Source organism: Mustela erminea, chromosome 5 (assembly GCF_009829155.1).
Source record: "Mustela erminea isolate mMusErm1 chromosome 5, mMusErm1.Pri, whole genome shotgun sequence".
Lineage (NCBI taxonomy): Eukaryota > Metazoa > Chordata > Mammalia > Carnivora > Mustelidae > Mustela > Mustela erminea.
In genome coordinates, this window is record NC_045618.1 from 54851774 (window position 1) to 54873882 (window position 22109).

The following is a 22109-nucleotide window of genomic DNA, read 5'->3' on the forward strand; positions in this document are numbered from 1 at the left end:
CTGAGACACCAACACACATGCACACACACACACACACACTCGACATCTTCCAATCTTTTTTAGACACCTTTGACATTCGTGGCTTCATCGGCCATCCAGACACAGGTGATGCCCAGATTTATGCCTATGAGGCTCTCCCCCTGTGAGGCTCTTGCCCTGTGGTTCCACCTCCCACGGGCTCTCTGTGCCTGGATCACTGTTTGCGGTCCCTTCAACCTCAGTAAGGGGAAAGCCAAGCTTTGCCACACCCCCCTGTGGACTTCTAGTTCTCCTCTCCAGGCAACAGAACGCCATTACTGTTCAACCTAGGGGAAGGCTGGTGTATGTAAAAGTTGGCTTTAAAAAAGTTAGATTGATGGTTTTAGATAGAAAGGGAGAGAAGGAAAAGTTAGAACAGCCAGTTAAAGACAATGTCAAGAATCCAGGACCTATCATTCATTAATTCATTCCACTGACATTTATTATGTGCCTGTGGTCTACGAGACCCATTTACCAATGTTCAAAATCTTTATTTATCCTGATTAGTTCCTCTTTTCTCATATCCAAAAACCATTTGTGGTTAATTCTTCCCTCATAATGGTTCTAACCTATAGGCCAATGATAATGGCTTTCTGTTACCTTATCCTTTAAAGAAAGAACTATATTTATTACTCATTTTGAGATACATCACATTGTAGGGTCCAGTACATATGAAGTACCCAATACACATTTGGAGAGTTTATGACATAATGACTAGGATAAGCCTGAACTCTGGAAACAGTGCCGGAACTGGATTCCCAGGCAAGTGGTGTCGCCATTCTCTGTGCTGCTAAAAACCATATCCCTTTAGAAGCCAGTGTCTTAGAAATTTCCTTAGATATTAGCATTTTTCTTCTAATTAAGAGCACACATTCTATTAGGATTAAAAAAAAAAAAGAATACCATCTATTTAGCAAATCATCCCTGAATGTGGCATCACCTTATAAAAGAGTAGGATGAAGTTGATCGCGAAGGCTACGAACAGAGCGAGGAACCTCAGGTTGTAGAAATTCCTGGCCAGGTAATGCTGGAAAGGAAAGGACAGGCAGGAGTAGAAGAGTTTTGGAAGGGAAAGAGAACTTCCTTCCCTCAAACAGAAGACCTTGTCTGGTTAGAAATGTAGACAGAACAAGTCCTATTCATTGGTAACCCTGGACTTATGATGTATTTGGGGAGGAACCAGGGACATTGATTAAAAAAAAAATTGCTGAGAATGATGCTCAAGGGAATCCTGCTCTGGGTTACCCCTCAGGGAACCAAATGTCTAAACATGCCACCCCAAAGAATTAAAATGCTGCTGTGAAGGGGTGTGTGTGTGTGTGTGTGTGTGTGTGTGTGTGTGCGCGCGCGCGCATTCCATGCAGAAATTACGAGTATTCGAGGCCCACTGTAGGCCCAGCCAGGAGGTGGCCAGTCTGTGGTCTTAGAGTCCTTGTCCGTTTGTAAGTCACAGAGCCTCTGCCTTTGTGTTCTCAAGGGGCAGTATTCCCACTGCCATCTTCCCCAGAAAATCCAGCCCTTGTGGACAGGAATGGTAGAAAGCTCTCAGGCTCTCTGTGGAGGGGGTGCTCCCCTTGGTGATGTCCTGGCTATCAGCAACTATCCCTCACTGGGCAATGTGTCAGAGAAAGGACATCACGAGCTATGCTGAGAGCTGACTACATGTGGAATAACTTTTGAGGAGTAATAGGAGAACCCAATATGACCATATTCTTTGTGCATCCCAGATGACCCAACTACTTCTGAACTTGGGACTACGATCCTCCACGTCTGCACATGACACAGGAAGAATCTTCTAGAAGGAGGTATCTGCACCCTGCTGTGGATAGCACAGGGCATTCCAGGCTAGGTGGGGGGGCTAGAGCACTTGGCTTTGCCCAAGTTACCCTCTTCTCCTTTTCCTCCCCCACACAAAGACAGATGAAGGAGAAGAGGAAGGAAGAGCAATGAGAAAGAGGAAGAAGCATTATGGACACGAACAATGAAATAGAATGCGGCCCCTCGGCTGAGGTCTGAGCCAGGAGCAGGGCAGGGCGTGAGCGCTTACCAGTAACTTGGTCTGATAGATTTCCAGCCCTTTGAAGAAATTAGCCATGAAGGCTTCAGGCTTCTCGACTTTCTGGCCCCGCCGTCGCTTCTTCTTCTTTGTCACATCTGCCCACAGGGCCTCGGCCTGCTCTTCCTCTTTGGCCGTATCCTCCTTCTCCCCGTCTTCTAGGCTGCAGGAACGAGAGCCCCATCAGCACAGAAGGGCAGCGGGAGGCCTGGCCCAGAGAGGGGGACTAAATTAAAAAGAAATCTTGTCATTATTCCTGGAGGGTATCACCCCACGGTGGCTGGACGCCAGCTCCACCCTTAATGAGCGATGCGGCTCTGAGGAGCTGTGGCCGTCAGGGGCCGTCCATTGTAAATGTGCTTGTAGTCCTCTTCTGATAGGGGGATAAACAAATTTTTTTTCCCCTTCAGAAAAGTTGATTTTTAAAGACTGCTGGAATTAGTAATAGTACCTATTCTTCTAAGCTTGTGGTCAGACTTAAAAGTGAGCCACCCAGGTGGCTCCGTCTGTTAAGCGGTCGACTCCTGATTTCAGCTTAGGTCATGATCTCAGGCTTGTGAGATGGGGCCGCACATCATGCTCCACGCTCAGTGGGGAGTCTGCTTGAGATTCTTTCCCTTTCCCTTTGCCCGCCCCCCCAATTTGTGCTCTCTAAAAACAAACCAAAAAAGACCTTAGCATAGACCGCAGTGTGTAATATGCATTCACTATACTAGAAAACACCACCACCACCATGATATGAAGTTGCTAAGTGTGGGTGTTCAATCATTTGTTTGGCCATATTGGGAAGTTCTGCTCTTCTAGTGCCATGACAAAGTTAACATGAGTAATGGAGTATGCTTATTGGATAGCTGGGGTAAAAAAAAGTAGGGCCAGGGCCTGCACAGTACCTGTTCCTTGTAGTAACAGAGATCAAGATTTCTAGTTAGCACAGCAATACAACAGGAGATGTCATCTAGAACGACCTGCTTAGGGTTGGAAGTAGCCAAAGCTACTAAGAACTTACTCTGTCTTCTCAGGCTCCACTTTCCCTTCGGCTTCATGTGCTGCTTTCATCTCAGCTGCCTGGACAAAAATAACAATCAGTCAAATTTTCCTCAACTTGAAGAGATCACTGTCTCTTCATATACCGCACTGGCTATTTTCATCTCCTTGTCACCAACCCCGTGGCTTTCTCTCTTCAGAATGGCTCTGCTTTCCTCAGGATCACGGATGTAAGTGGATCAGCCACAAAAATGGTTTGCAATCCATTTCTCCAGAGAAATGCCAATGCAAAGATTGCAAACTTAAAAACTCAGTTGCCCTGCTATTATTCAACTCCCAGAGAAAACTTGGGCTAGGACCCCACGGCACTGTCCCAACAGCCCACGGGGTTAGGGAGGGATGGGTCACAGATCACACCAGGTCCTATCCACAGCCTGCTTCCACCAGACAAAATTCCTTCCTTGTCTTCAATTTTCTTACCTACTATGCCAATCCCTCTGACTGATGACCACTGTAATTAGAATAAAATTCAAGGTCCTCAGTGAGGTCTACAAGGCCTATGTGATCAGGGCCTTTTTCTCCATCCTTGTCTTATACCACTTGACTTGTTACCTCCTACACCTAAATAGCCAGACCTCATTTTCTTCCCTGGCATATTCCAAATCCTTCCCAGCACCAAGATCTTTGCACAAGCCACTCTTCTCCCTGGAGTATGACTGCCCTGGTCTTTCCTGTGCCTGACATACTTCAGGACTTGGTTCAGGTGACACCTTTTCAGAAGTCTCCTGCACTATCCTATTCATAGTAGAGCCCATACTCACTTTGTAACACGTGGCCTTGTTCATTTCTTTCAGCACGTGTCACAAATGGTTATTATCTTATTAATTTGATCACTTCTTCCACTAGAAGCTGAGATCTAGTAAAGCAAAAGCATGTCTCTCTTGTTGACCAATGTATTTCCGTGGATCCTAGGAACACAGCAAGGTATGTAATAGGCCTTGAATGAGTCCCTATTATGTATCAAACTCTGTCTGGCACCTGGAGCTACATCAGGGAGCAAAACAGAGTAAATAAGTTCATATCACAAGAAGGCCTATGGTTCTGATGCTTCCATCCCAGACTCTCCAAAATTAGGTGCGTGTTCTCTCCTCTGCATTTCCTTTACCTGGCATTTTTCCTTCTTAACATTCTCATGCTTATATGAACTTCTGCAATGTCTATTTTTCTTCCACTAAATTACGGGGACAATGCACTTCTCACTTAACGCTATCTTCTCAGAGCCCCAAACAGTGGGACATACATATTAACTATTCAATAAATATTAATGAAATTAATGAATAAAATTTGTCTTTGGCCTCTGATGTCTTTACATTCCTCTCCATATTCTCTTTGATGCTAGAATGATGCTATGAGTTAGATGCTTCCGTGGAGGGGAACACCCAGAACTTTCCATGACCAAGGGGTTCTGGATTACTGTTATTCCCTTAATCTAGTGAACTGACTCAAAGCCTAAATTGGATAGTGAGTACATCTCAAGAAGGAAATGTTCCAAGCATGATGCTGGGCAAAATGATATCATCTGGATCACTTGGGACACTGGAGAAGTATGGTCTCAAAGGAAAGGTCTCAGCATATGCTTTCTAGGTTTCTCCCACTCTCTGAAAGTCTGCTTCATGCCACTTCGCTTTTCTTATGAAAGCCCTCCATCAGGACCTGTCCATGCTAACTGCAAGAAATCCAGAGAGGATTTCTACCTTTATGAAATGATAGATGCTTCTTTGTTTTATGCCATTTTGGCTGACGGAAGGTTTGATAGGAACACTCTCATTTGGATAGTGAAGGAAACCTCTCCCTGGTGTTCTGTGCTTTCTGTTGACTCACCTAACCCATGCATCACAAGAACTAACCTTCTGATGAAGTCTTGGAAGACCATCAGCTTTGGCTTCCACAATGTAACCTGAAGATCGCTCAGCAGCTAGACTCTGTGACAACCATCTGAGTGTTGCTCTTTCCCAGACATGGCAGAGAATTGCAAGATCAGGGGCAGAAGAGCTGGTAACTAATACAGTGTTGGCGCCTAGGGAGCCAGCATCAGAAGTGACTGCAAGTCTATTTCTGGGCATAGAGAAAAGATGACAGAAACGACTTGTGCTTACCTGTGCTTTCCTTTTCTTCCGGACAGTACTCTCTAGTGTAGGGGGTTCATCCTTGCCAATAATCTCAGAGAGGTCACCCAAACCCACTTCAGGCCCATGCTTTAAGCCGCCTTCTTTCTTCGGGTGGAATCCAAAGAGATCTGACATAATATCTGCATCTCCCTTCTCACCCTTCACGAAGTGAATTAGTTCGGGTGGAACCCCTGGCTCAGTCACCTCTGCCCGCTCAGCATCCAGAGCATCGTCATGGATACCAAACTGGGTGGGGTCAGGCATGTCACCCAGGATCTTGGTCACTCTGATGTTCTTTGCCCCTTCCACGAGGCCGCCTCCAAACACTGTGTTCCAGAGGATCTGGAAGATTCCTCCCAATATGGTGAAGAACAACCGGAAGAGCCCCACAAACAACATCCAGAAGAAAGAGAAGAACACTTTTACCAGCTCCTTCACAGTCATCTTTTTCACCTTCCTGTACTGTTTCCGGAGGTTCTTCAGGGTTGCCTTCTTCAGAAAGTTGGCAATGTTTCTCTTCACTGAGGCACAGGCCATGGCAAATGCAGAGGCTGACTCGAAAGACTTGTCGTCTTCCTCTTCACCCTCAATTTCTAACACATAAGATGAATCTTCATCTTCTTCCTCCTCCTCGTCGGGCCTCTCAGCTGAGTCAGATTCGGAGATCTGAGAGGCTAACTGCATTTCAAAGATGGTATCCTCACAGAAGTTCACAAACAGTTCCATCTTTTCTTGCTCTCCCCCTTCATTGACCACATCAAAGATGAACTGCCGCTTTGACTCCTTCACTTGGGGCTTCTCCCACTGAGTTCGACTGGATTCACTGATCTCGAAATAAACACGCTCAATTTTCTTGGCCCCGCCCATGATCTCAATTCGTCCCAGGTACGGTTCAAAGTAATTTAGTACACTTCCTGCTGGGTCCAACAGACACTTAAGGCGAGAATCATTTGGCATATGTTCGGAGAGATTGGTCAGTAACACTGCCACATTAAACCCTATGTCCTTGGCCGGCTCATGGAACCGGTCTACAAAATCAATGTAATTAAACATATCATTCTCATCAGCTTCTGCGCACGAAAGGAGAAAGTCAATCTCTGACTGTGTGTACTGTTTCTGCCCTTCCATGGCCTTTTGGAACTCTTTTTTAGAGATAATCCCTTTACCATCTGGGTCATATTCTTTGAAGGTGTCTGAGCTGGTTAGGTCTTTAAGTTTCAAGAACATGTCAAAGAATTTCAAGATCATTTCTACATTGGTAGATGATTCTACCAGTGTGTCAACCATCTGCTTGCCAATAGTTCCATTTACCACATTCCCTGTGAGGCAGGTTCAAAAAGACATACAAATATATAAATAAACCCAAGTCATCATGTAACTGGTCAGGTAGCTATTTTTTAGGAAATTTGTACGCCCAATCAGGTGGCTCTTTTCTGACCGTGATGGTTTGAAATGGGTAGGAGGGAGCAGCAAGCCATAAAGACTACACCACTAGGAGCCAAGGGGGAAAGAAACAAAGGGAAGAAGGAGATGGCCACACCAGTGCCTTTTATCTGGACTGGGGCCTGGGAAGTGGTTTCATTACCAGATTACTGGGGACACATAGGGATAAGTGGTGCCCCTCTTATCCCCTTAGACCTAGGAGGGTGCCCAACTAGATGGCTGGCATACACACTGGCAGCCAGATGTACTGAAAAGCAATGGGGAGAGGGAGAGGATAGGGAAGAGCAAAGCTTGGAGGTTTTCCCCAGTTCATTCTGGCTTTCCTAGTAACATAAAATGAGTTGGTTTCAGGCTTTGTCCATCAGACCATGTGCCCCTTACTCATTTTTTGCTTCTGAAAATTTGGCTTTCTAACCAAAGTCATAAGGCATCAATGACCTGCCAGAAGGATAATCTGCATGATTAGTATGGTTAGTGCTCAGACCAATTACAGTTGTGTGAATGCCTAGTTATACCAAACAGCCCAACCTTCCAGGAGGGACAGAAGCATCACCACCATGTCCTGAAGGAGATCCAAGAGTTCCTTCAGCAGCTCGATCTGACTGGAATCCTAGAACAGAAACAGGAGATACCCCTGAGCTATCTGATCCCTCAGCAAAGTATAGGGCAGTGAGCAAGAAGAGCCTGCTCTGGAAAGGTTAGGTGAAGGTCGTGTCCATTGTGCCTGTGGACATCGTATCATCCACTGTTCGTAGCATCGGGGAGACTCGCTGTGGCCGATCTTATCCAAGAGAGCTTCTTTAGTTTCCCTTTTATTAGTACAATATGGCAGACATACCACTTGTTGTCCAAAGCTACTGAACAACCCAATCCACCAAACAACCATTAGATATTTCTACTACTTCATGTTGTGTTTTGTATACTGAGAATGATCAGGTGAGCTTTTGGGGAATACTACTGCAATCCAATTAAGGTATCAAAGTTATAATCATCAAGTGGGTTCTCCTTTCTTTTCTGGGTTAGGGTCTCCTGATTCTAGCTGGTGGTGATCTGGGTGTCACTGTCCCTTAATATATTATAGAATTGAGGCTATTCCTCTGCTTTTGCTGCTAGTCTGTCTGGTTTTCACTTCAGCCTCACAGACAGGGCATTGGCAAGTTAGCTCTCTGTTTTAAACTCAATGTCACAGAAGGAAAAACAACCCTTCGATGATCCGAGGTGGGCAATCTGAGGGTGAGATTTAAAAGTACGTTCTGGGCCACACTTCTTGTACAGACACTCTCTCTCTCTCTCTCACAAACACAATTTTGTCAAGACTCTAGCTCTCAGGGGGACTGCCCCCCTTTGGCATGGGTCAGAGCTACTCATGGAATATCACAGGGGAGAGAATATGAAGAGCTGGAAGAGACCTCAGATCGTCTATCCTAATTCCCAATAGTTCACAGATGATGGATCCAAAAACCAGGTAGGGGAGTGACTCTTGGAAGTCACCAGCAAGGAAGGAAGCAGGGCCAGGCTCCTGTCTCCAGAGCCTCACCGGCCCAGCTGGGCTGACTGACACAGGAGTGGACGTGTTACCGCCAAATGAGCAGCGCTCCCAAGAACTCTCTCCTCCCATAAGGCCAGAGTCAAAAGGGGAAAAATGAAAGGGTTAAATAGCACATTCCAGTAGAGAGGGGACAGATGTGACAGCCTTGAAAATTTTAGATACACGTTACTTAAATTAATGCTGCAAATGTTACTCTAATCAGCCTGAAACACATCCTGAAATTCTCCCTCATGTGTTGCCATGGAGAGAGGCGATCGACAACTATATACACTCCATGTGTTGGTTCATAATAAATGCTCGGAGCGATTCCGATTCATCTTGCCAGAGAGATGGGGAGTGAGAAGGAAAGGCAGCAATGGGGAGGGAGGGGAAGCCAACGTGGGAGAAAAGGGATAGATGAATTACAGAGACATGCAGACATTTGACAGACCCAGAAGGGGCTGGTAGATTGTCAGAAACGGACACGACAGTGACAAGGAAGCAAAAAGGATGAGCATCATAAAAAGCGAATGTTGAGGCAATTATGTAAAGGATAGGTTGGTGGGACACAAGGAAGGAAGCTGCATCCATGCACAAGCCTGTCTGGGACACCCCTGGAGGCATTTGTTCCTGTCACCCAGTGAAGCCCTCAGGTTTAAAAGTGAGACCTCATCTGCATGGCTGGTCCAGCCGTTTGACCAAGCAGCCACGTGAACACAGGGGAATACCAAGGGGTGGGGAGTGATTTTGCATTCACACCAATGACACAGCGGGGAAGGGCCACAGTACCTGAGAGAGTTTCATCTGCATGTTAGCAAACACATGGAGGAAGCCGACCACCGCGTCCCACAGCCTGCTGTGAGCCAGGCTCTGCTGGTTCCCAATGCAAGGGCCCTATAGAGAGGAGGGCATCCTTATTTCATGGAGACTTACTTCCGCATGAGCTGCTCTGACTCTTGCCCTAGTCAGTGCACAGGACACCTGCTTCTACTAGCAGATAGCTCCTTCCAAAAGTTATGTATTTTGTGGCTCACTGTTTTCCCAGGGTGTTACTTTTTCCACCCCAACATAGGGACCTGGTCCAGGAATTTCACAGTGCAGTGGTTTTTCAGAGATTTTCTTTTAGCTTGAGAATGTGTTCTTCAAATAAAATACTACAAAGAAGAATATTATTTAAGAGTGAAATGCTCTGGTTGAAATGGGACTGAAGGATACTCCAGCCCACTCTCACCTCCACCTAGGCCTCAGAGGGGTTCTGAGGAACTCCAGGCTTCCACAATTTGAAAAGCAGGCCCTACTGTTTTCAGGTAAAGCTATGCATAAAATGCTATGTGCCATGGCTATCTACTCAAGTAAAAAAATGTGAATAATATTCCTAATGTTCAGGGGTGTCTGCGTGGCTCAGTCAGTTAAGCATCTGCCTTCAGCTCAGGTCATGATCCCAGGGTTCTGGGATCAAGCCCCACATCAGGCTCTCAGCTCAGCGGGGAGCCTGCTTCTCCCTCTCCCTCTGCCTGCTGCTCCCTCTGCTTGTATTTTCTCTTTCTCTCTATTACAAATAAATAAATAAAATCTTTAAAAAATATGTTCCTAATGTTCAACCACCTTTAGGATTTTCTTATCGTTAACCTAAATTTTAAGTATAATATAATCTCTACTTTTTCTGAAAGCTAAACTTAGAGGAATGACTTCATTACCCATTTCCATTTTTTCATCTTGGTAACTTTTCATATTTTTTTAAAGATTTTATTTATTTATTTGACAGACAGAGATCACAAGTAGGCAGAGACGCAGGCAGAGAGAGAGGAGGAAGCAGGCTCCCTGCTGAGCAGAGAGCCCAATGCGGGGCTTGATCCTAGGACTTGGGGATCATGACCTGAGCCAAAGGCAGAGGCTTTAACCCATTGAGCCACCCAGGCACCCCAATAAATTTTCTTATTTTTATACATTGAATCAACATTTTTAAAAAAATCATCTGGAATTCTTCCACATGGGAGATTTGTCTATTCATTCTTACCTATTTAATCATTTACTTAAATTAATAGGGACTCCACATATTCATTTTATGCTCTGGGTTATTACCCAATACTACTCAATTTTGTCACTCAAATTGTTTCAGTGTTGGCCCCTGGGAGCTCTTTCAGCTGGCCTGTGTCCCTTGGACACAGGCCCATCTTTCTCTCTCTCTTCCCTGTCCCACCCCCCACATTTCCTTGCGCTATATATGGGATTCTCCATGTCTTCTTGCATGTTTCTTGCCCCAGCACTAGGACAAGCCCTTTCTCTAAGAAGTCTGGTTCCTCTCACGGGAAAATGGCATTAGAAACTAATCTGGGTGCTAGTTGTGCCTGCTGCTTCTGTGATGTCATTATTTTAAGGCCCTCTCAGCTGACATGACAGCAGATATGTGTGGGTTATACTAGCCCATGTGTATGCAAAGTATCTAGAAATGTTTCCATAGGTAAGTATCTGTATCAATACCACGTCCAACATGAATTTAGCATACTGACCTATGTATCCAACTCTAACACATTTCCACATGGGCCAGTGGGCCATCTAGCTGCTTCTTGCTTATCTGTAATCATTCAACAGTGAGAAGCCTGGCTCCTGCCATTTAGTAACGGCTCACTTCCATTATATGTGTAAAATGGTTGCAGAATTATTAACACATATCCCTAGGGGAAAAGCTTTAGCAACTAAAGTGCTTACATACAGTTCCTTTTGCCTTTGGTCTTACAGTCAGTATTCATTACCAAAGTTTCTTAGGTTAGCACCTTATTCCCCACCCCTTCAGTGAGATCATTTTGTATATTTCTCATACCCTTAGATTCTTCTGTCATGTTCTGCCTATGCTTCTCATCCTTAACTTTTCCTTAGATTTTGTTTCATCTTCAAATCGATCTTCTATAATAAATTTCCAAAAAGAACACAGGTACCACCTCAAGTTCTAGAAAAGGGTTGGCAGAATTCCCAAGGAAGAGGGCAGCATGAGAGGTAGTGCCTGACTTCCTAAATCATGTAAGCTTGTTTAAAAATCACTGTTTAAGGGGCGCCTGGATAGCTCAGTGGGTTAAGCATCTGCCTTCGGCCCAGGTCATGATCCCAGAGTCCTGGGATCAAGCCCAACATCAGGCTCACTCTGCCCCCACACCCTGCTTGTGTGTTCACTCTCTCTCTCAAATAAATAAATAAAATATTTAAAAAGAAAAATCACTGTTCGTGTACATTTGATGTCTAATCCCTAGAAAATTCTAGATTCTTTTTGGAACAAAAAAGTTGTTGTAAGAAACTCACATTCACCAAAAAGAAGCTTCTTTTTTTACTTTGGGTTAAGTGCTTCAAGGGAAATTCTGAACATTAGGATGGCTTCTCCAGAGAGCAAATCAAATGTTTGTCAAATCTGTTCAATGACCTCCCCAGATATTTCACATTCTGTGACACTTCAGATCAGTCACCTGTTTCTACAGTTCTGTCTCCATGTTCTTATAATCCTTGAGTAAAACAAGGATTGCTCTCTCCCTTAAAATCTTTCAAGTTGAGTCTTAGTTTTGTGTTTATTTTAATAAACAAATATGATTGGAGTGTGCTGGCGCACTCATTAGATAGTTTTTTAAAAAAAATCTCCTACTACACCCCAGAGGACTGTGATACAGCTACTGACTTCATAGGAAATTAGGCCCAAGTACATCTTTTCCACAGTCATTAGACTACTGCATGCAATAACCAGAGACTGCTATAAATGGAAAGAATGCTGTGAGATCTAAATATTCAACTGGAAATTCATTTTAAATTTGACTGCCATTGGACATAGTTTATGTGCTGCTAAACTCTTTTCCAAGGAGTTTATTTTCTGACAAATTCATAGGATCTTATAGGTTCTTCATCCCAAGACTCAACATCATTTATCTCTTTATTCCTTCATTCTATCAATTGTGCACTCGACCCCTCATGCTTAATGAGTAGCTAGGGTGAGCCACACATGCTAGAAATGAAGAATTTTATTGTATTTTATTTTTATTTTTTTTAAGATTTTGTTTATTTATTTGACAGACAGAGATCACAAGAAGGAAGAGAGGCAGACAGAGAGAGAGAGGGAAGCAGGCTCCCCGCTGAGCAGAGAGCCAAATGCGGGGCTTGATCCCAGGACTCTGGGATCAGGACCTGAGCCGAAGGCAGAGGCTTAATCCACTGAGCCACCCAGGCACCCCCCGAAATGAAGAATTTTAGATCAAATAAGAAATTTTCCATCCACAAAAATTTTCAATCTAAGAGGGAAAGGAAAATGTAATTAGGTAAATGCAAAGAGTGTGTGCCAATGCTAGGAACAGGTCACAGTGAAAGACCATGAACTGTAGCTTCTCCTAGAGAGTAGTCCTCTCGAAATACTCTTCTATACGTGGTTCCTATTCGTGGCTCCACATTGCCAGTGCCAGGTCTGGAGGCACAGTCCATAAAGCCGTCCTATTATTCCATAGGGAATACAAAATACGGGGCATTAAAAATGCTCTGTTCTCAAGCCTGCACTCTGCAGCACGTACCTGGATATATTCCGTAAGAGAATTGAAAATCTGCTTCGTGACTGCCAGAGCTTTGGAAAAATTGTGCTGTCCAGATTCGTCAATGATGTCCTTCCCTGAATAATACCAGTAGAAATCACTGATTGACTCCTAAGAACAAACAAGGAGAGTTAAGTGTTTCTTAAACTTCCAGTCAGTGAAGCTAAAAACCCAAGGTTCAGAAAGAGTACAGGAGAAACCCACATTTCTATGACCTCCTCCTTAGTACAGAAACCTAGGAAGAAGCACAGAGATACCTAATCCCTAGCATCTCTGAAGAGCATATACTCCTCTAAAAAAGACCAGATAGGAGAGAGGATGGTCTTCAGCAGGACACGGGTGACCACGAGGCAGGAAAACTCACTCACAATGAAAAATGTACATTAAAGGTAATCATAATTATCATCCAACTAACTGGCACAAGAGCAGGGACATAAGAGCTAACACTGGGAAGTGCCAGAGGTTATTCTGACCCACGGCCCTGTAGGACATCTCTCCATCTTTGCAACCATCCTATGAGATAGGTGCTACCCATTCTATAGATGAGAACGTCAGAACACAGGGAGGTTAAAGAGATTGCTCTAGTAAGTGGCAGAACCAGGAGGAAGACTTAGCAGAGAGGAGAGAGAATCTTTTTTTTTAAATGTTTGTGTAGATTTTCCTGTCATTATTAGGATTTCATTCAAACAGTTAAACGGAGTGACTTCTCAGGCACTAAGAACTTGTACACTCATCCTATTCCCACTATCTCCTGTACCTCTCTTTTCTAGTGAAAATCTGTTTCCATTCACGTATTGTGGCTCTCGGGCACTGTGGTGAGGTTTTCACTGGCAAAACTGAGGTAAACTGGCATTTCATCCAAGATGATTGGATACTTAACCACTCCCCCTATTTCAGTTTTCAAATACAGGTTTTTAGGTATTTGACTTCTCATAAGTGTGTGGACATAGGATATAACACTGTTCTTATTGGGGCTGGCCCAGACCCTGGGCCTTCCCTGATCCTATGCAATAGTCTTTAGCTTCTGGAAATGTGCATGAGCCATGCCACCGTCCAAGACCCACTGACCTGCAGACGCAAGAGGTAGTCCACGGTACTGATGATGACGTTTATGGTGGTGGTATTGCCCATCTGAGTCCGCAGGAAGTTCTGAAAGTCTAAGAACACCAGGGCTGTGTTAGGGCCTCTCTCGTCATGCCGAGGACGCTGGGCAAGCACTCTTGGCTAAACTCAGAAGAGACATGCTGTGTAAAAAGCCTTACAAGATCACCCCGTTTGGGTCCTGGTGGGTCCTGCAGGACAGGGTCCTTCCCTGAGCCCTCCCATCCTTGTGAGGCCAGAAAGAGGACTTAACGAGCCCCAGGGACTTGACGGAGAGGGGTGGGTGTTTAGAGTCACCTTCTGAAGATTCTGGAAGCCACTCAGTCTGGGTGGCGCTAAACAACACCAGCCCTGAAGTTCAAGTCAGTTTTCCAATGAGGGTTTTTTTTTTTTTTTTTAAATTTTATTGAGGAATGGATTAACTGCTGTCCTTGAGTCAGCAGCTGGTTGTATGAAATGTGGCATCCTGAGCTGAATCATAATTTGGCACCTGAATGTTGTTTTCCTTTGACAAATCAATCTGTTCTACTTACCACTGTTATGTCCTTCACAAAGTAACTGCAGGAACCGAAAGAGATCACGAGTAAACTCGTCATTCTGGAGTACTTTTTCACCTTGAAAACAGAATACTGGTGAGCATTTGTTTGCCTTCTCAACCCAGACCACTTTGCAAGGCAAATAGCTGCAAAAGTGACAAAGGGCCTGCATCAGAACAGTTCAGAAAGGGAACTTTAAATGAAGGGGGGAAAACCCCAGTAACCTGGAACTGAGGCTACAGAACACAATGACCAACCAAACCAACGAAGTGAGCCCCGGAATGCATTTGTCAGGAAAACAGCTAGGCTGCTGGCAGTAATGGCTCACAGTCCAGAACCCATGCTTTACGGATGGAAAATGCTTCTTTAATTAAGCATCAGAATACTGAGTTAAGCTTCACATGCAACTACCAAGCCTAAAAAATGCGTCTACACTGCAGCAATTAAATAAGGTCCCTCAGGACTCACATGCATGGTAGACAACTGGGGCCAGACTCTCAGACTTACCACGCTCACGCACAATGACTGGTGAAAAGAGAAAAACAGAAGGCAAAGTAAGAAAAACCATAAACACCATGATAAACTGTGTTTAGTTAAGGCTGGCTCTGTGATCACATCCAACCTTTATCAAAGCTACCAATGGGAAGAGTTTGCTGAAATTGGGCAAGTCCTTGCAGATTAAGAAGCACTGAGCAGGGGCTCTAACCAGAAATAGTTAATTATGGTAACCAGGAAGAGAACAGCCTCCACATTTATTAGTTACTTACGTGTTCCTTCCTCAGTAACCATACCCAGGCCTTCTGCTTTATTCTGCCTTTCAAACGCATTCAAATCAAGGACACTTGTAAGAGACGAGAGAAAACAAGGTTCAGGGCTATGCACACTGGGAAAATGGATTTCTAATGTCAGTGCATTTATTGACTAAGAATATCTTGTCCTTGGGTTATCATAAATGGTCTAACACAGTGCCGTGTGGCTCAAAGCCTAGCAGTTCCCTGGGTTTGCGTCAAGAGTGTTTCCCAAGGATGTCTATAAGCTCTCAGGCATGCACTGAGAGGGGTCAGAAGAACTTACAATGACTGTCCTTGTTTGTCCAGATTGAGTTCTTTCTTATGCATGAAGATTTAGAAAGGTTTCCCAAATAAAGAAGGAATAATCTGTTTCTGCGATTTCCCTAAAGAAAGTCTACTTTAAACTGCACAAATTAATGCCCCCCTCCCACATTTACCTATTTTCTCCCTGAATCATAAGAACTGTGGTTTTAGGGCTTGGGAGGAATGCTCACGGACAGTGCTTCGGAGTTCAGAGTTCAAAGGGCCACACACCCTTTTAGAATTCTTGTGTCATTCAAAAGCCAACAGTAGCAGAGGTTAAGCTTTCTGGAGGTAGTGGTGTCCCTGAACCTGTAACAAGCTAGCCTTTTTTTTTTTTTTGGTCTCCACTTTCTGTGAACTTCCCAATCACAGCCACCCCCAAATCCTACCTAGTACAACCACAGAGTTTGATAAGGAGGACAACGTGTAACCATATTATTTCCATCTGGGGCTCATTCTGTTTCTCTAACAGATTCTCCTTCCCCAATCTGAAAGGCTTTAATAGACCCTAACATGGGTTATGTCGCACAAAAATATAGCTGCTAAGGCAGCTTATGGCTGAATCCATGAAGATTCTGTAAAACTTTGCCTTCCCGGTACCACCAGGCAAAGGAAATGACCACTGGATTGGAAAGATGTCAGGGAAAAAAACCCACAGCATTTCTTTACCCCTTTTAGGGAGCCACATATCTTCTGCAAGTTAGATGAATTTTAAAGAGAAAACAGTGAAAATTCCTATTGCCATATAGTTGGTTTTTCCCAGATTCTGGTGTAGAAAAGTTCTTCTCAATAACACAAAACCATCTTTCTATTTTAGCTTTGTTGTTAAGGGAAGAGAGCAGGGAAGTAGGACCTTTGGACGAAGAGGAGCAGTTCTGATTCAGGAGAGTATCTGGGGGAACAGATATTTCTGATCCTTACTCCATTCCAAAACACCCATTTCAAATGTTTTAATTTCTCTAATGTTTTGGTATTTTACCAATATGTATTATTTTTATAATTAACAAAAATCATGAAATATCTTAAAACTTCTGTTAGTACTCACTTGGCCTCTAAGGGCATGTCACCTGTCCCTCTAAGCCATGATTACGAATGAGTTTAATAATATGAAGTATTAGATACTACTAAGAGAACACTTAGAAATTTAATTGAGAATTTTGTGGGCAACATGGAACTGAATTGCCTTGAGTTTTGTCATTCTGAGTCCACATGTACTATCTCACCTTCAGTGAAGTCAGGCCTGGCAATATTACATTTTCTTTTCTTGAGAGAGGTAATAAACGAGTTGGTTGTTGGCGCGGGGAACAAAATGGAGCTCAGAAAAAGGGACTGTACTGCAGCTCAAATATGTTCCCTCTCACCCCAGGGTACATAAAATATTTATTCCATCAAACAAGGTTAGCAAAATTATGAAGTCCACCAAAGGGAAGTATGTCCATCTTGCAATTTTTTAAGTGGAAAACGTAATAACTCTATTTTTAAGAATATTAATTAGAGGCAAATTAGCTAGATAATTATAACTCTGATTTCTTTTAGAACGAGTTACAGACTATTCAAAATACATATGAATCTTAGAGAGTAAGCTGATGCTTAGAAAGACTGCTAGCTTGTTTCCAAAATGAGTAGGCATGATAACCTTAAACAACTTTTGGCTCTGCATCATTCATCCGTCAGGGGTCAGCCATGAGAGGAGGTTACATATGTGGTAATAAAAGTAGAAGTTCAATGCTTTGTTTTCTAGGCTATGGCAAAATGTTCCCATGTTAGGATGGACCTCTGCTGAAATGCCTGTGTCAAAATATGTACCCACCAAATACTTAATCAGGCTCAAAGAACTGTTAAGGATGAAGATGAACAGAGGGCCTAATGGGCCTAACGAAAACATAGCCTTGAGTAATACTGAGGCATTTCTCCGCTTTTCCATTCTTTCCTGGTTTGGCTTTTATGAGCATATGTGTTAGGAGAAACACTCAGATCTGAGGAAAATGACATACCAAAGAAAAGGAGGTAAAGGTGATCGATCAAAAAACCAAACTAGGTGTGTGTTTGTGTGTGTGTTTGTGTGTCTGTCTAATGGAGATTACATTTCCCCTTCTGTATGCTCTTTGAATAGAAGCCTGAAGCTGGAGGAACAATACTGACCTTCTTAGCTTTCTAAAGCAGGCTAAGTCCTTCCTCAACAATTCCATGATAAGCTAGTTTATTTTGTGGTCCCACTCCTACCCCATTCCTCTTCCTTCTGAACAGAAAAAAATGCTATAGGTGGTTTTCCCATATTTACCTGCAAGACTGCATAAGACCAGAAAGGCTTTGAAAGAATCCAGCATCCTTTTTCTCCTTTAGGTAATCTAGCATTTTCTACAAGGGAGACATATTTCAAAAGGAAAAGTGATGTAAATTACACCACGAGTACTGACCCTCCCAACTAGAATGGAGAAATGTCAAGTCCCAGTCACATGACGTCATGTCCAGGTGGTGGTCTGTAAAGCTGGGTAAGCATTAGAACCACCAGTGGCTTTCCACCTTCCATGTGCCTGAGCCCCACCCACCCTCTTCCTATGGAACCAGAATCTCTTCAGGACGACATTTTATTTTGTAAAGGTCCACCGGTACTTCTGCTCAGGTCAGTACAGTAGATCATTGACATTCATAGATTTACTCTTTGAAGCCTCTCCCACTTGGGAATAAGCACCAAGACTGTGATCTAGTAAAACGTTCCTGGAGTATCATCTGAAAAACTCATGAGCTGAGTCTGATGCATTGGAGCAAAGGAGCTTAGCCAGGAAAAAGCCTAGTTGAGAGCTCAGTATCTTACAATCAGACTTTGTTTTCTCTGTTCTCTGTTACTGGGAATGCAGGAACTTATGATGTCTGACATCATAAAAATATTAAAAAAAAAAATGTCCTGCAAGAAAATCAACTGATGGGGTGGTGATGGAAGAGAACAGAAGGTGAAGGGTGTTTCAGAAAATGGTAGTTCTTTCATGACAAATTTGTTTGGGATGCATTAAAGGCTGAGGCAGAGTATATGTAATAGTGGTAGCTATGAATTTGGAGGTTCTCACGAGCCCTGTGCTATAACCCTCACAAATACCACGAGTCTTTCAAATGTCAGTTTCCTGTGCATACAGAGGCTTTCAGCCGGAGCCTGCAGTGCCCTGGGGACACCAGAATATTCCTGGCTCCCGCAGCCAGCTTTAACTCAGACACTGCTGCCTGGATTCCCTGTGCCTGGAGCTCCACACTAGGCTTCCGCGTGTTGCCTCAGTGAATGCCTGCAGGCAGGGCCGTTTTGCTGCATTATTAAGTACTACGCCCTCCATCCCAGAACAGAGCCTGCCCTCAGTGCAGAGTCAGCAATCCCAATGTGGTGAAGGAATGAATGAACAAATGAACCAATGAACAGCAAACAGGTGTCTGGGGCTATGAACTCCACTTAACTGGTTGGGCTCCTTGCTCACGGTATGACAGCTAACATAATCGGTTAAAGTACAAACCTCTAAGGCTTAGTAAATGTCCTCTAGAGCCTCTCTATGCAAAAAATCATCCAATGATGAAAAAAACCTGGATGTTTTTTGCTTAGAACCCCAGCTAAACCCTCTCTGTTGAGTACACATTTGTCTATAAACTCCCTGGTCTGTCTTTTCCTGTGTTCCCGGCAACTCTGATGTAATTGGCCACTAAGGACAAACTCCAGCAGGGGTGCTTCTGGGGGGTCCCCCTGCTCAGCAGAGCCAATACTCTTCCCCAGAGCATGACAGTTGTACAGCGGGTATACCCCAAGAAGTCTACATGACCCAGTGGGAGCCCCCCGTACCTGCTGCACGCCGGCGTTGCCCCCATTCAGAATGGCGATGCCCAGCTTCAGAGTCTCAACCACCATGGGGCTCATCTCACCTGCCATGGTGAAGATTCGATTGAATCACCAAAAAAACGGAGGGTAAATCGCATCTACAGGGCTTTATCAGGGCTCTTTAATAATGATTTCATCTCACAGCATGCTGTCTCTGTGGGAGCGATGGGGGCCTAGCCACAAAGTCAAGGAATCACCTTTGCTGGCACTTATCATCTGAAGGACCATCTCTGCAGCTCCCCGCTCATGCAGCCGTGCTTGCTGGTAGAGGGTTTTCTGCTTTTCCATCTCTTTCTCCTGGAAAAAAAAAATAAACAAAGCAGGGAAAAATTTGTTTATCCTTAGGCCATTTGCCATGCAAACGTAAACCAAGAGAATCTGTACTTGCACACATAATTTTGGATAAGGAAATCTTCTGAATTTGATTTCCAGACACTATGTCAGCTTTCCAAAACTGTCCATCCACAAACCACTCATAGTTTGATGATGACTTTCCTACTTTTCGCACTGGTAGGAAACATAGCCCATTCTCCTGTAATACTCTCATTCTAGGAAGTGACCCCAGATTAAAATGGGTTTGTTTTCCATGTTTCATCACACAGGGAAGGCTGCTGAGGGCTCAGCTGAAGCCTATCTGCCCGAATGTAGAAAACACCCATTTATCTAGAAGACTCAGATCGCCGTTAACAGAGACTCTTCTAGATATGGAACACTACAATGCCAAGGCCTTCCAGAACTGTAACTTTATTAATTTGATCTTACTGTTATACACTTTGTCTATGAAGAGAGTTTCAGTAAATTAATATGGTTTTATCTTGGGAAATTCCATGTCCCACACTGCCTCAAAATCAAAATTGCGACTAATGACATTTACAGAATAAGGATGCAAAACCATCTGAGTGTTTCTGTTGCTTTGAGTTTACATTTTTTGGATCTTTGAATTTGTCCTTCTCTGTCCCCTGTTACTACCATATTTGGGGAGGAGTGCAAAATTTCCCAGAAGACCCAACCTGTGCGGGGGGTTTGCTGGCAGACTGGCTGCCTATGACCTTTCATTAGGCCAGAAGACTGACAAGAGAACTGTGGCTAATGGGTGTGCCTTGTGCGCACGGACTCTTGTTTTTGCCACCAGATACATGCGGTGGGTAAGGCACATGGTTCAGGTCAGCACCCATCTCTGAGGGCCTGCCAGTTGGCTTTGGCTTTGGCGGATGGCCCTGTCTTCAATCTTCATAAAAACTTACTTCGAATGTTTTCTCCTTGTCTTCCTCCTCTTCTTCGTCCTCCCCACTCTGACAACTCTGGATTCCATGGAGCAGAGAAAGGAGGAGACAAATGAAAGTGAGTCTAACAGACGAGACTGTTCTACAGAGCAAGGGCATGGGATGAGATGTAATTCATAGGCACCTCAGGATCTCAGCACTTGTGAAAACCAAGAACATTTTGACCACTGTGGGGCAACATTCTACTCAAAATGTCTTTTTTGTAGTTACCAAGGGGTTCCAAAAGGAGAAGTGGGAACCCTGAGCTCATACAGTCAATGGCGACCCATCCAGTTTAACCACAGAATACATGTACATGAAGCCAGGAATGCCCTTTCTACACAAAAGCCAGAGGCTTGGCAAGAAGTCAAGTCCACAAATCCCTCTTTCTGTCACACGGGGGGGTTTCCTGTTTGAGAAGGAGCAGTTCTCTTACTACTCAGCATCCCGGTGGCCGCTATCCCCCTCCATGACATAGGAATAATGTCACTCGCCTTTGCCAGAGCACTAGGATCTCATTCCAGGTTTTAAAGCCTATTTCCAAATGTACTGAACTTCCTTCACCTACAGGTATGTTGGAACTTTTGGGTGTGTGCTCAACGTTGACTGGAAAGGTAAGAATAGTCTGTATGCCTGAACTCCCCATAGCGGGCCTGGAGCCGCCATGTGTACAACATGCTGGCATCCACCATTTCTGCAAAGCTTCAGAGTTTCCTTATGAGGACAGTGGAATAGTTTACTAATGTCACCCCTGTAGTACATGAACTGTGCAGTGCCTGGAACCCAGGTCATGACCGAGTCCTACACCCCGCTGTTCAAAATGACAGTTTCCCTGTGTCCACAGATGTAAAAGGGAAGACAGAAAGGCTGAGACAAGGGGCAGAAACGCAGGTGTACCTTGGCCATCATGCTGGAATAGGACGTGTACAAAGGATCATCTTCCAGTTTGCTGGAAAGAATGGAGGAAATATTTAGCAGGCTACATTTTGGACCCAGCAGAAAAGACTAAGAGCCACAGAGATCTTACGTTATAGATACCAGTGAATTAATCAGAAAAACCCTCCTCTCACCCAGATTCTTAGAAACTACTCTGAAAATGTGAAAAAGCACTGGCTGATGGAATTCAGGTTGGAAGGCTACCGTTTCATGCTAATCTTCAGCCTCCACATCTGGCATTACGACGAGAGGGCTGTGGCTCATAAGTTTGCCTAGATGTTTCTTGATGGCCAATAGGGCAGCAAGGAGGGCCCCTCAAATCTGTTCTCCCCTTTCTGGGCACTGCCCGCTGTGAGACGAAGGTGTGGGGCTGGCAGCACCGTGCCTGGGAGAAGCAGGGAGTTCTGGTGGTGCTGACCTCCTCTCCGTGAGAGCATTGCGGCTAAAATGGAGAATGATCTGATGAAGTGGGTCTGGTTGCTTTTCCATCTCCTCCTCCTCCTCCTCTTCCACCTTGGGGGATTTCTACACAAACCAATACAGACAGGTTTTAGGCATGGATCTCAGCATGCGC

The 22109-nt window shown here is 44.3% G+C and overlaps 1 protein-coding gene across 1 annotated transcript in view; it reads right to left on the reverse strand.

Moving 5' to 3' along the window:
* RYR3 (ryanodine receptor 3) overlaps nucleotides 1-22109 on the reverse strand; it is a 511070-nt gene that overhangs the window by 18923 nt on the left and 470038 nt on the right. The window contains exons 77-93 of the mRNA XM_032343182.1: nucleotides 21954-22060; nucleotides 21497-21548; nucleotides 20582-20638; nucleotides 19535-19634; nucleotides 19302-19381; nucleotides 17766-17842; nucleotides 15158-15231; nucleotides 14898-14915; nucleotides 14388-14468; nucleotides 13822-13910; nucleotides 12736-12864; nucleotides 8987-9091; nucleotides 7198-7279; nucleotides 5215-6545; nucleotides 3081-3139; nucleotides 2066-2237; nucleotides 959-1045 (exon numbers count right to left, since the gene is read on the reverse strand). Coding sequence (XP_032199073.1) covers nucleotides 959-1045; nucleotides 2066-2237; nucleotides 3081-3139; nucleotides 5215-6545; nucleotides 7198-7279; nucleotides 8987-9091; nucleotides 12736-12864; nucleotides 13822-13910; nucleotides 14388-14468; nucleotides 14898-14915; nucleotides 15158-15231; nucleotides 17766-17842; nucleotides 19302-19381; nucleotides 19535-19634; nucleotides 20582-20638; nucleotides 21497-21548; nucleotides 21954-22060 — 2700 coding nt within the window. The remainder of the gene's footprint in view (nucleotides 1-958; nucleotides 1046-2065; nucleotides 2238-3080; nucleotides 3140-5214; nucleotides 6546-7197; nucleotides 7280-8986; nucleotides 9092-12735; nucleotides 12865-13821; nucleotides 13911-14387; nucleotides 14469-14897; nucleotides 14916-15157; nucleotides 15232-17765; nucleotides 17843-19301; nucleotides 19382-19534; nucleotides 19635-20581; nucleotides 20639-21496; nucleotides 21549-21953; nucleotides 22061-22109) is intronic.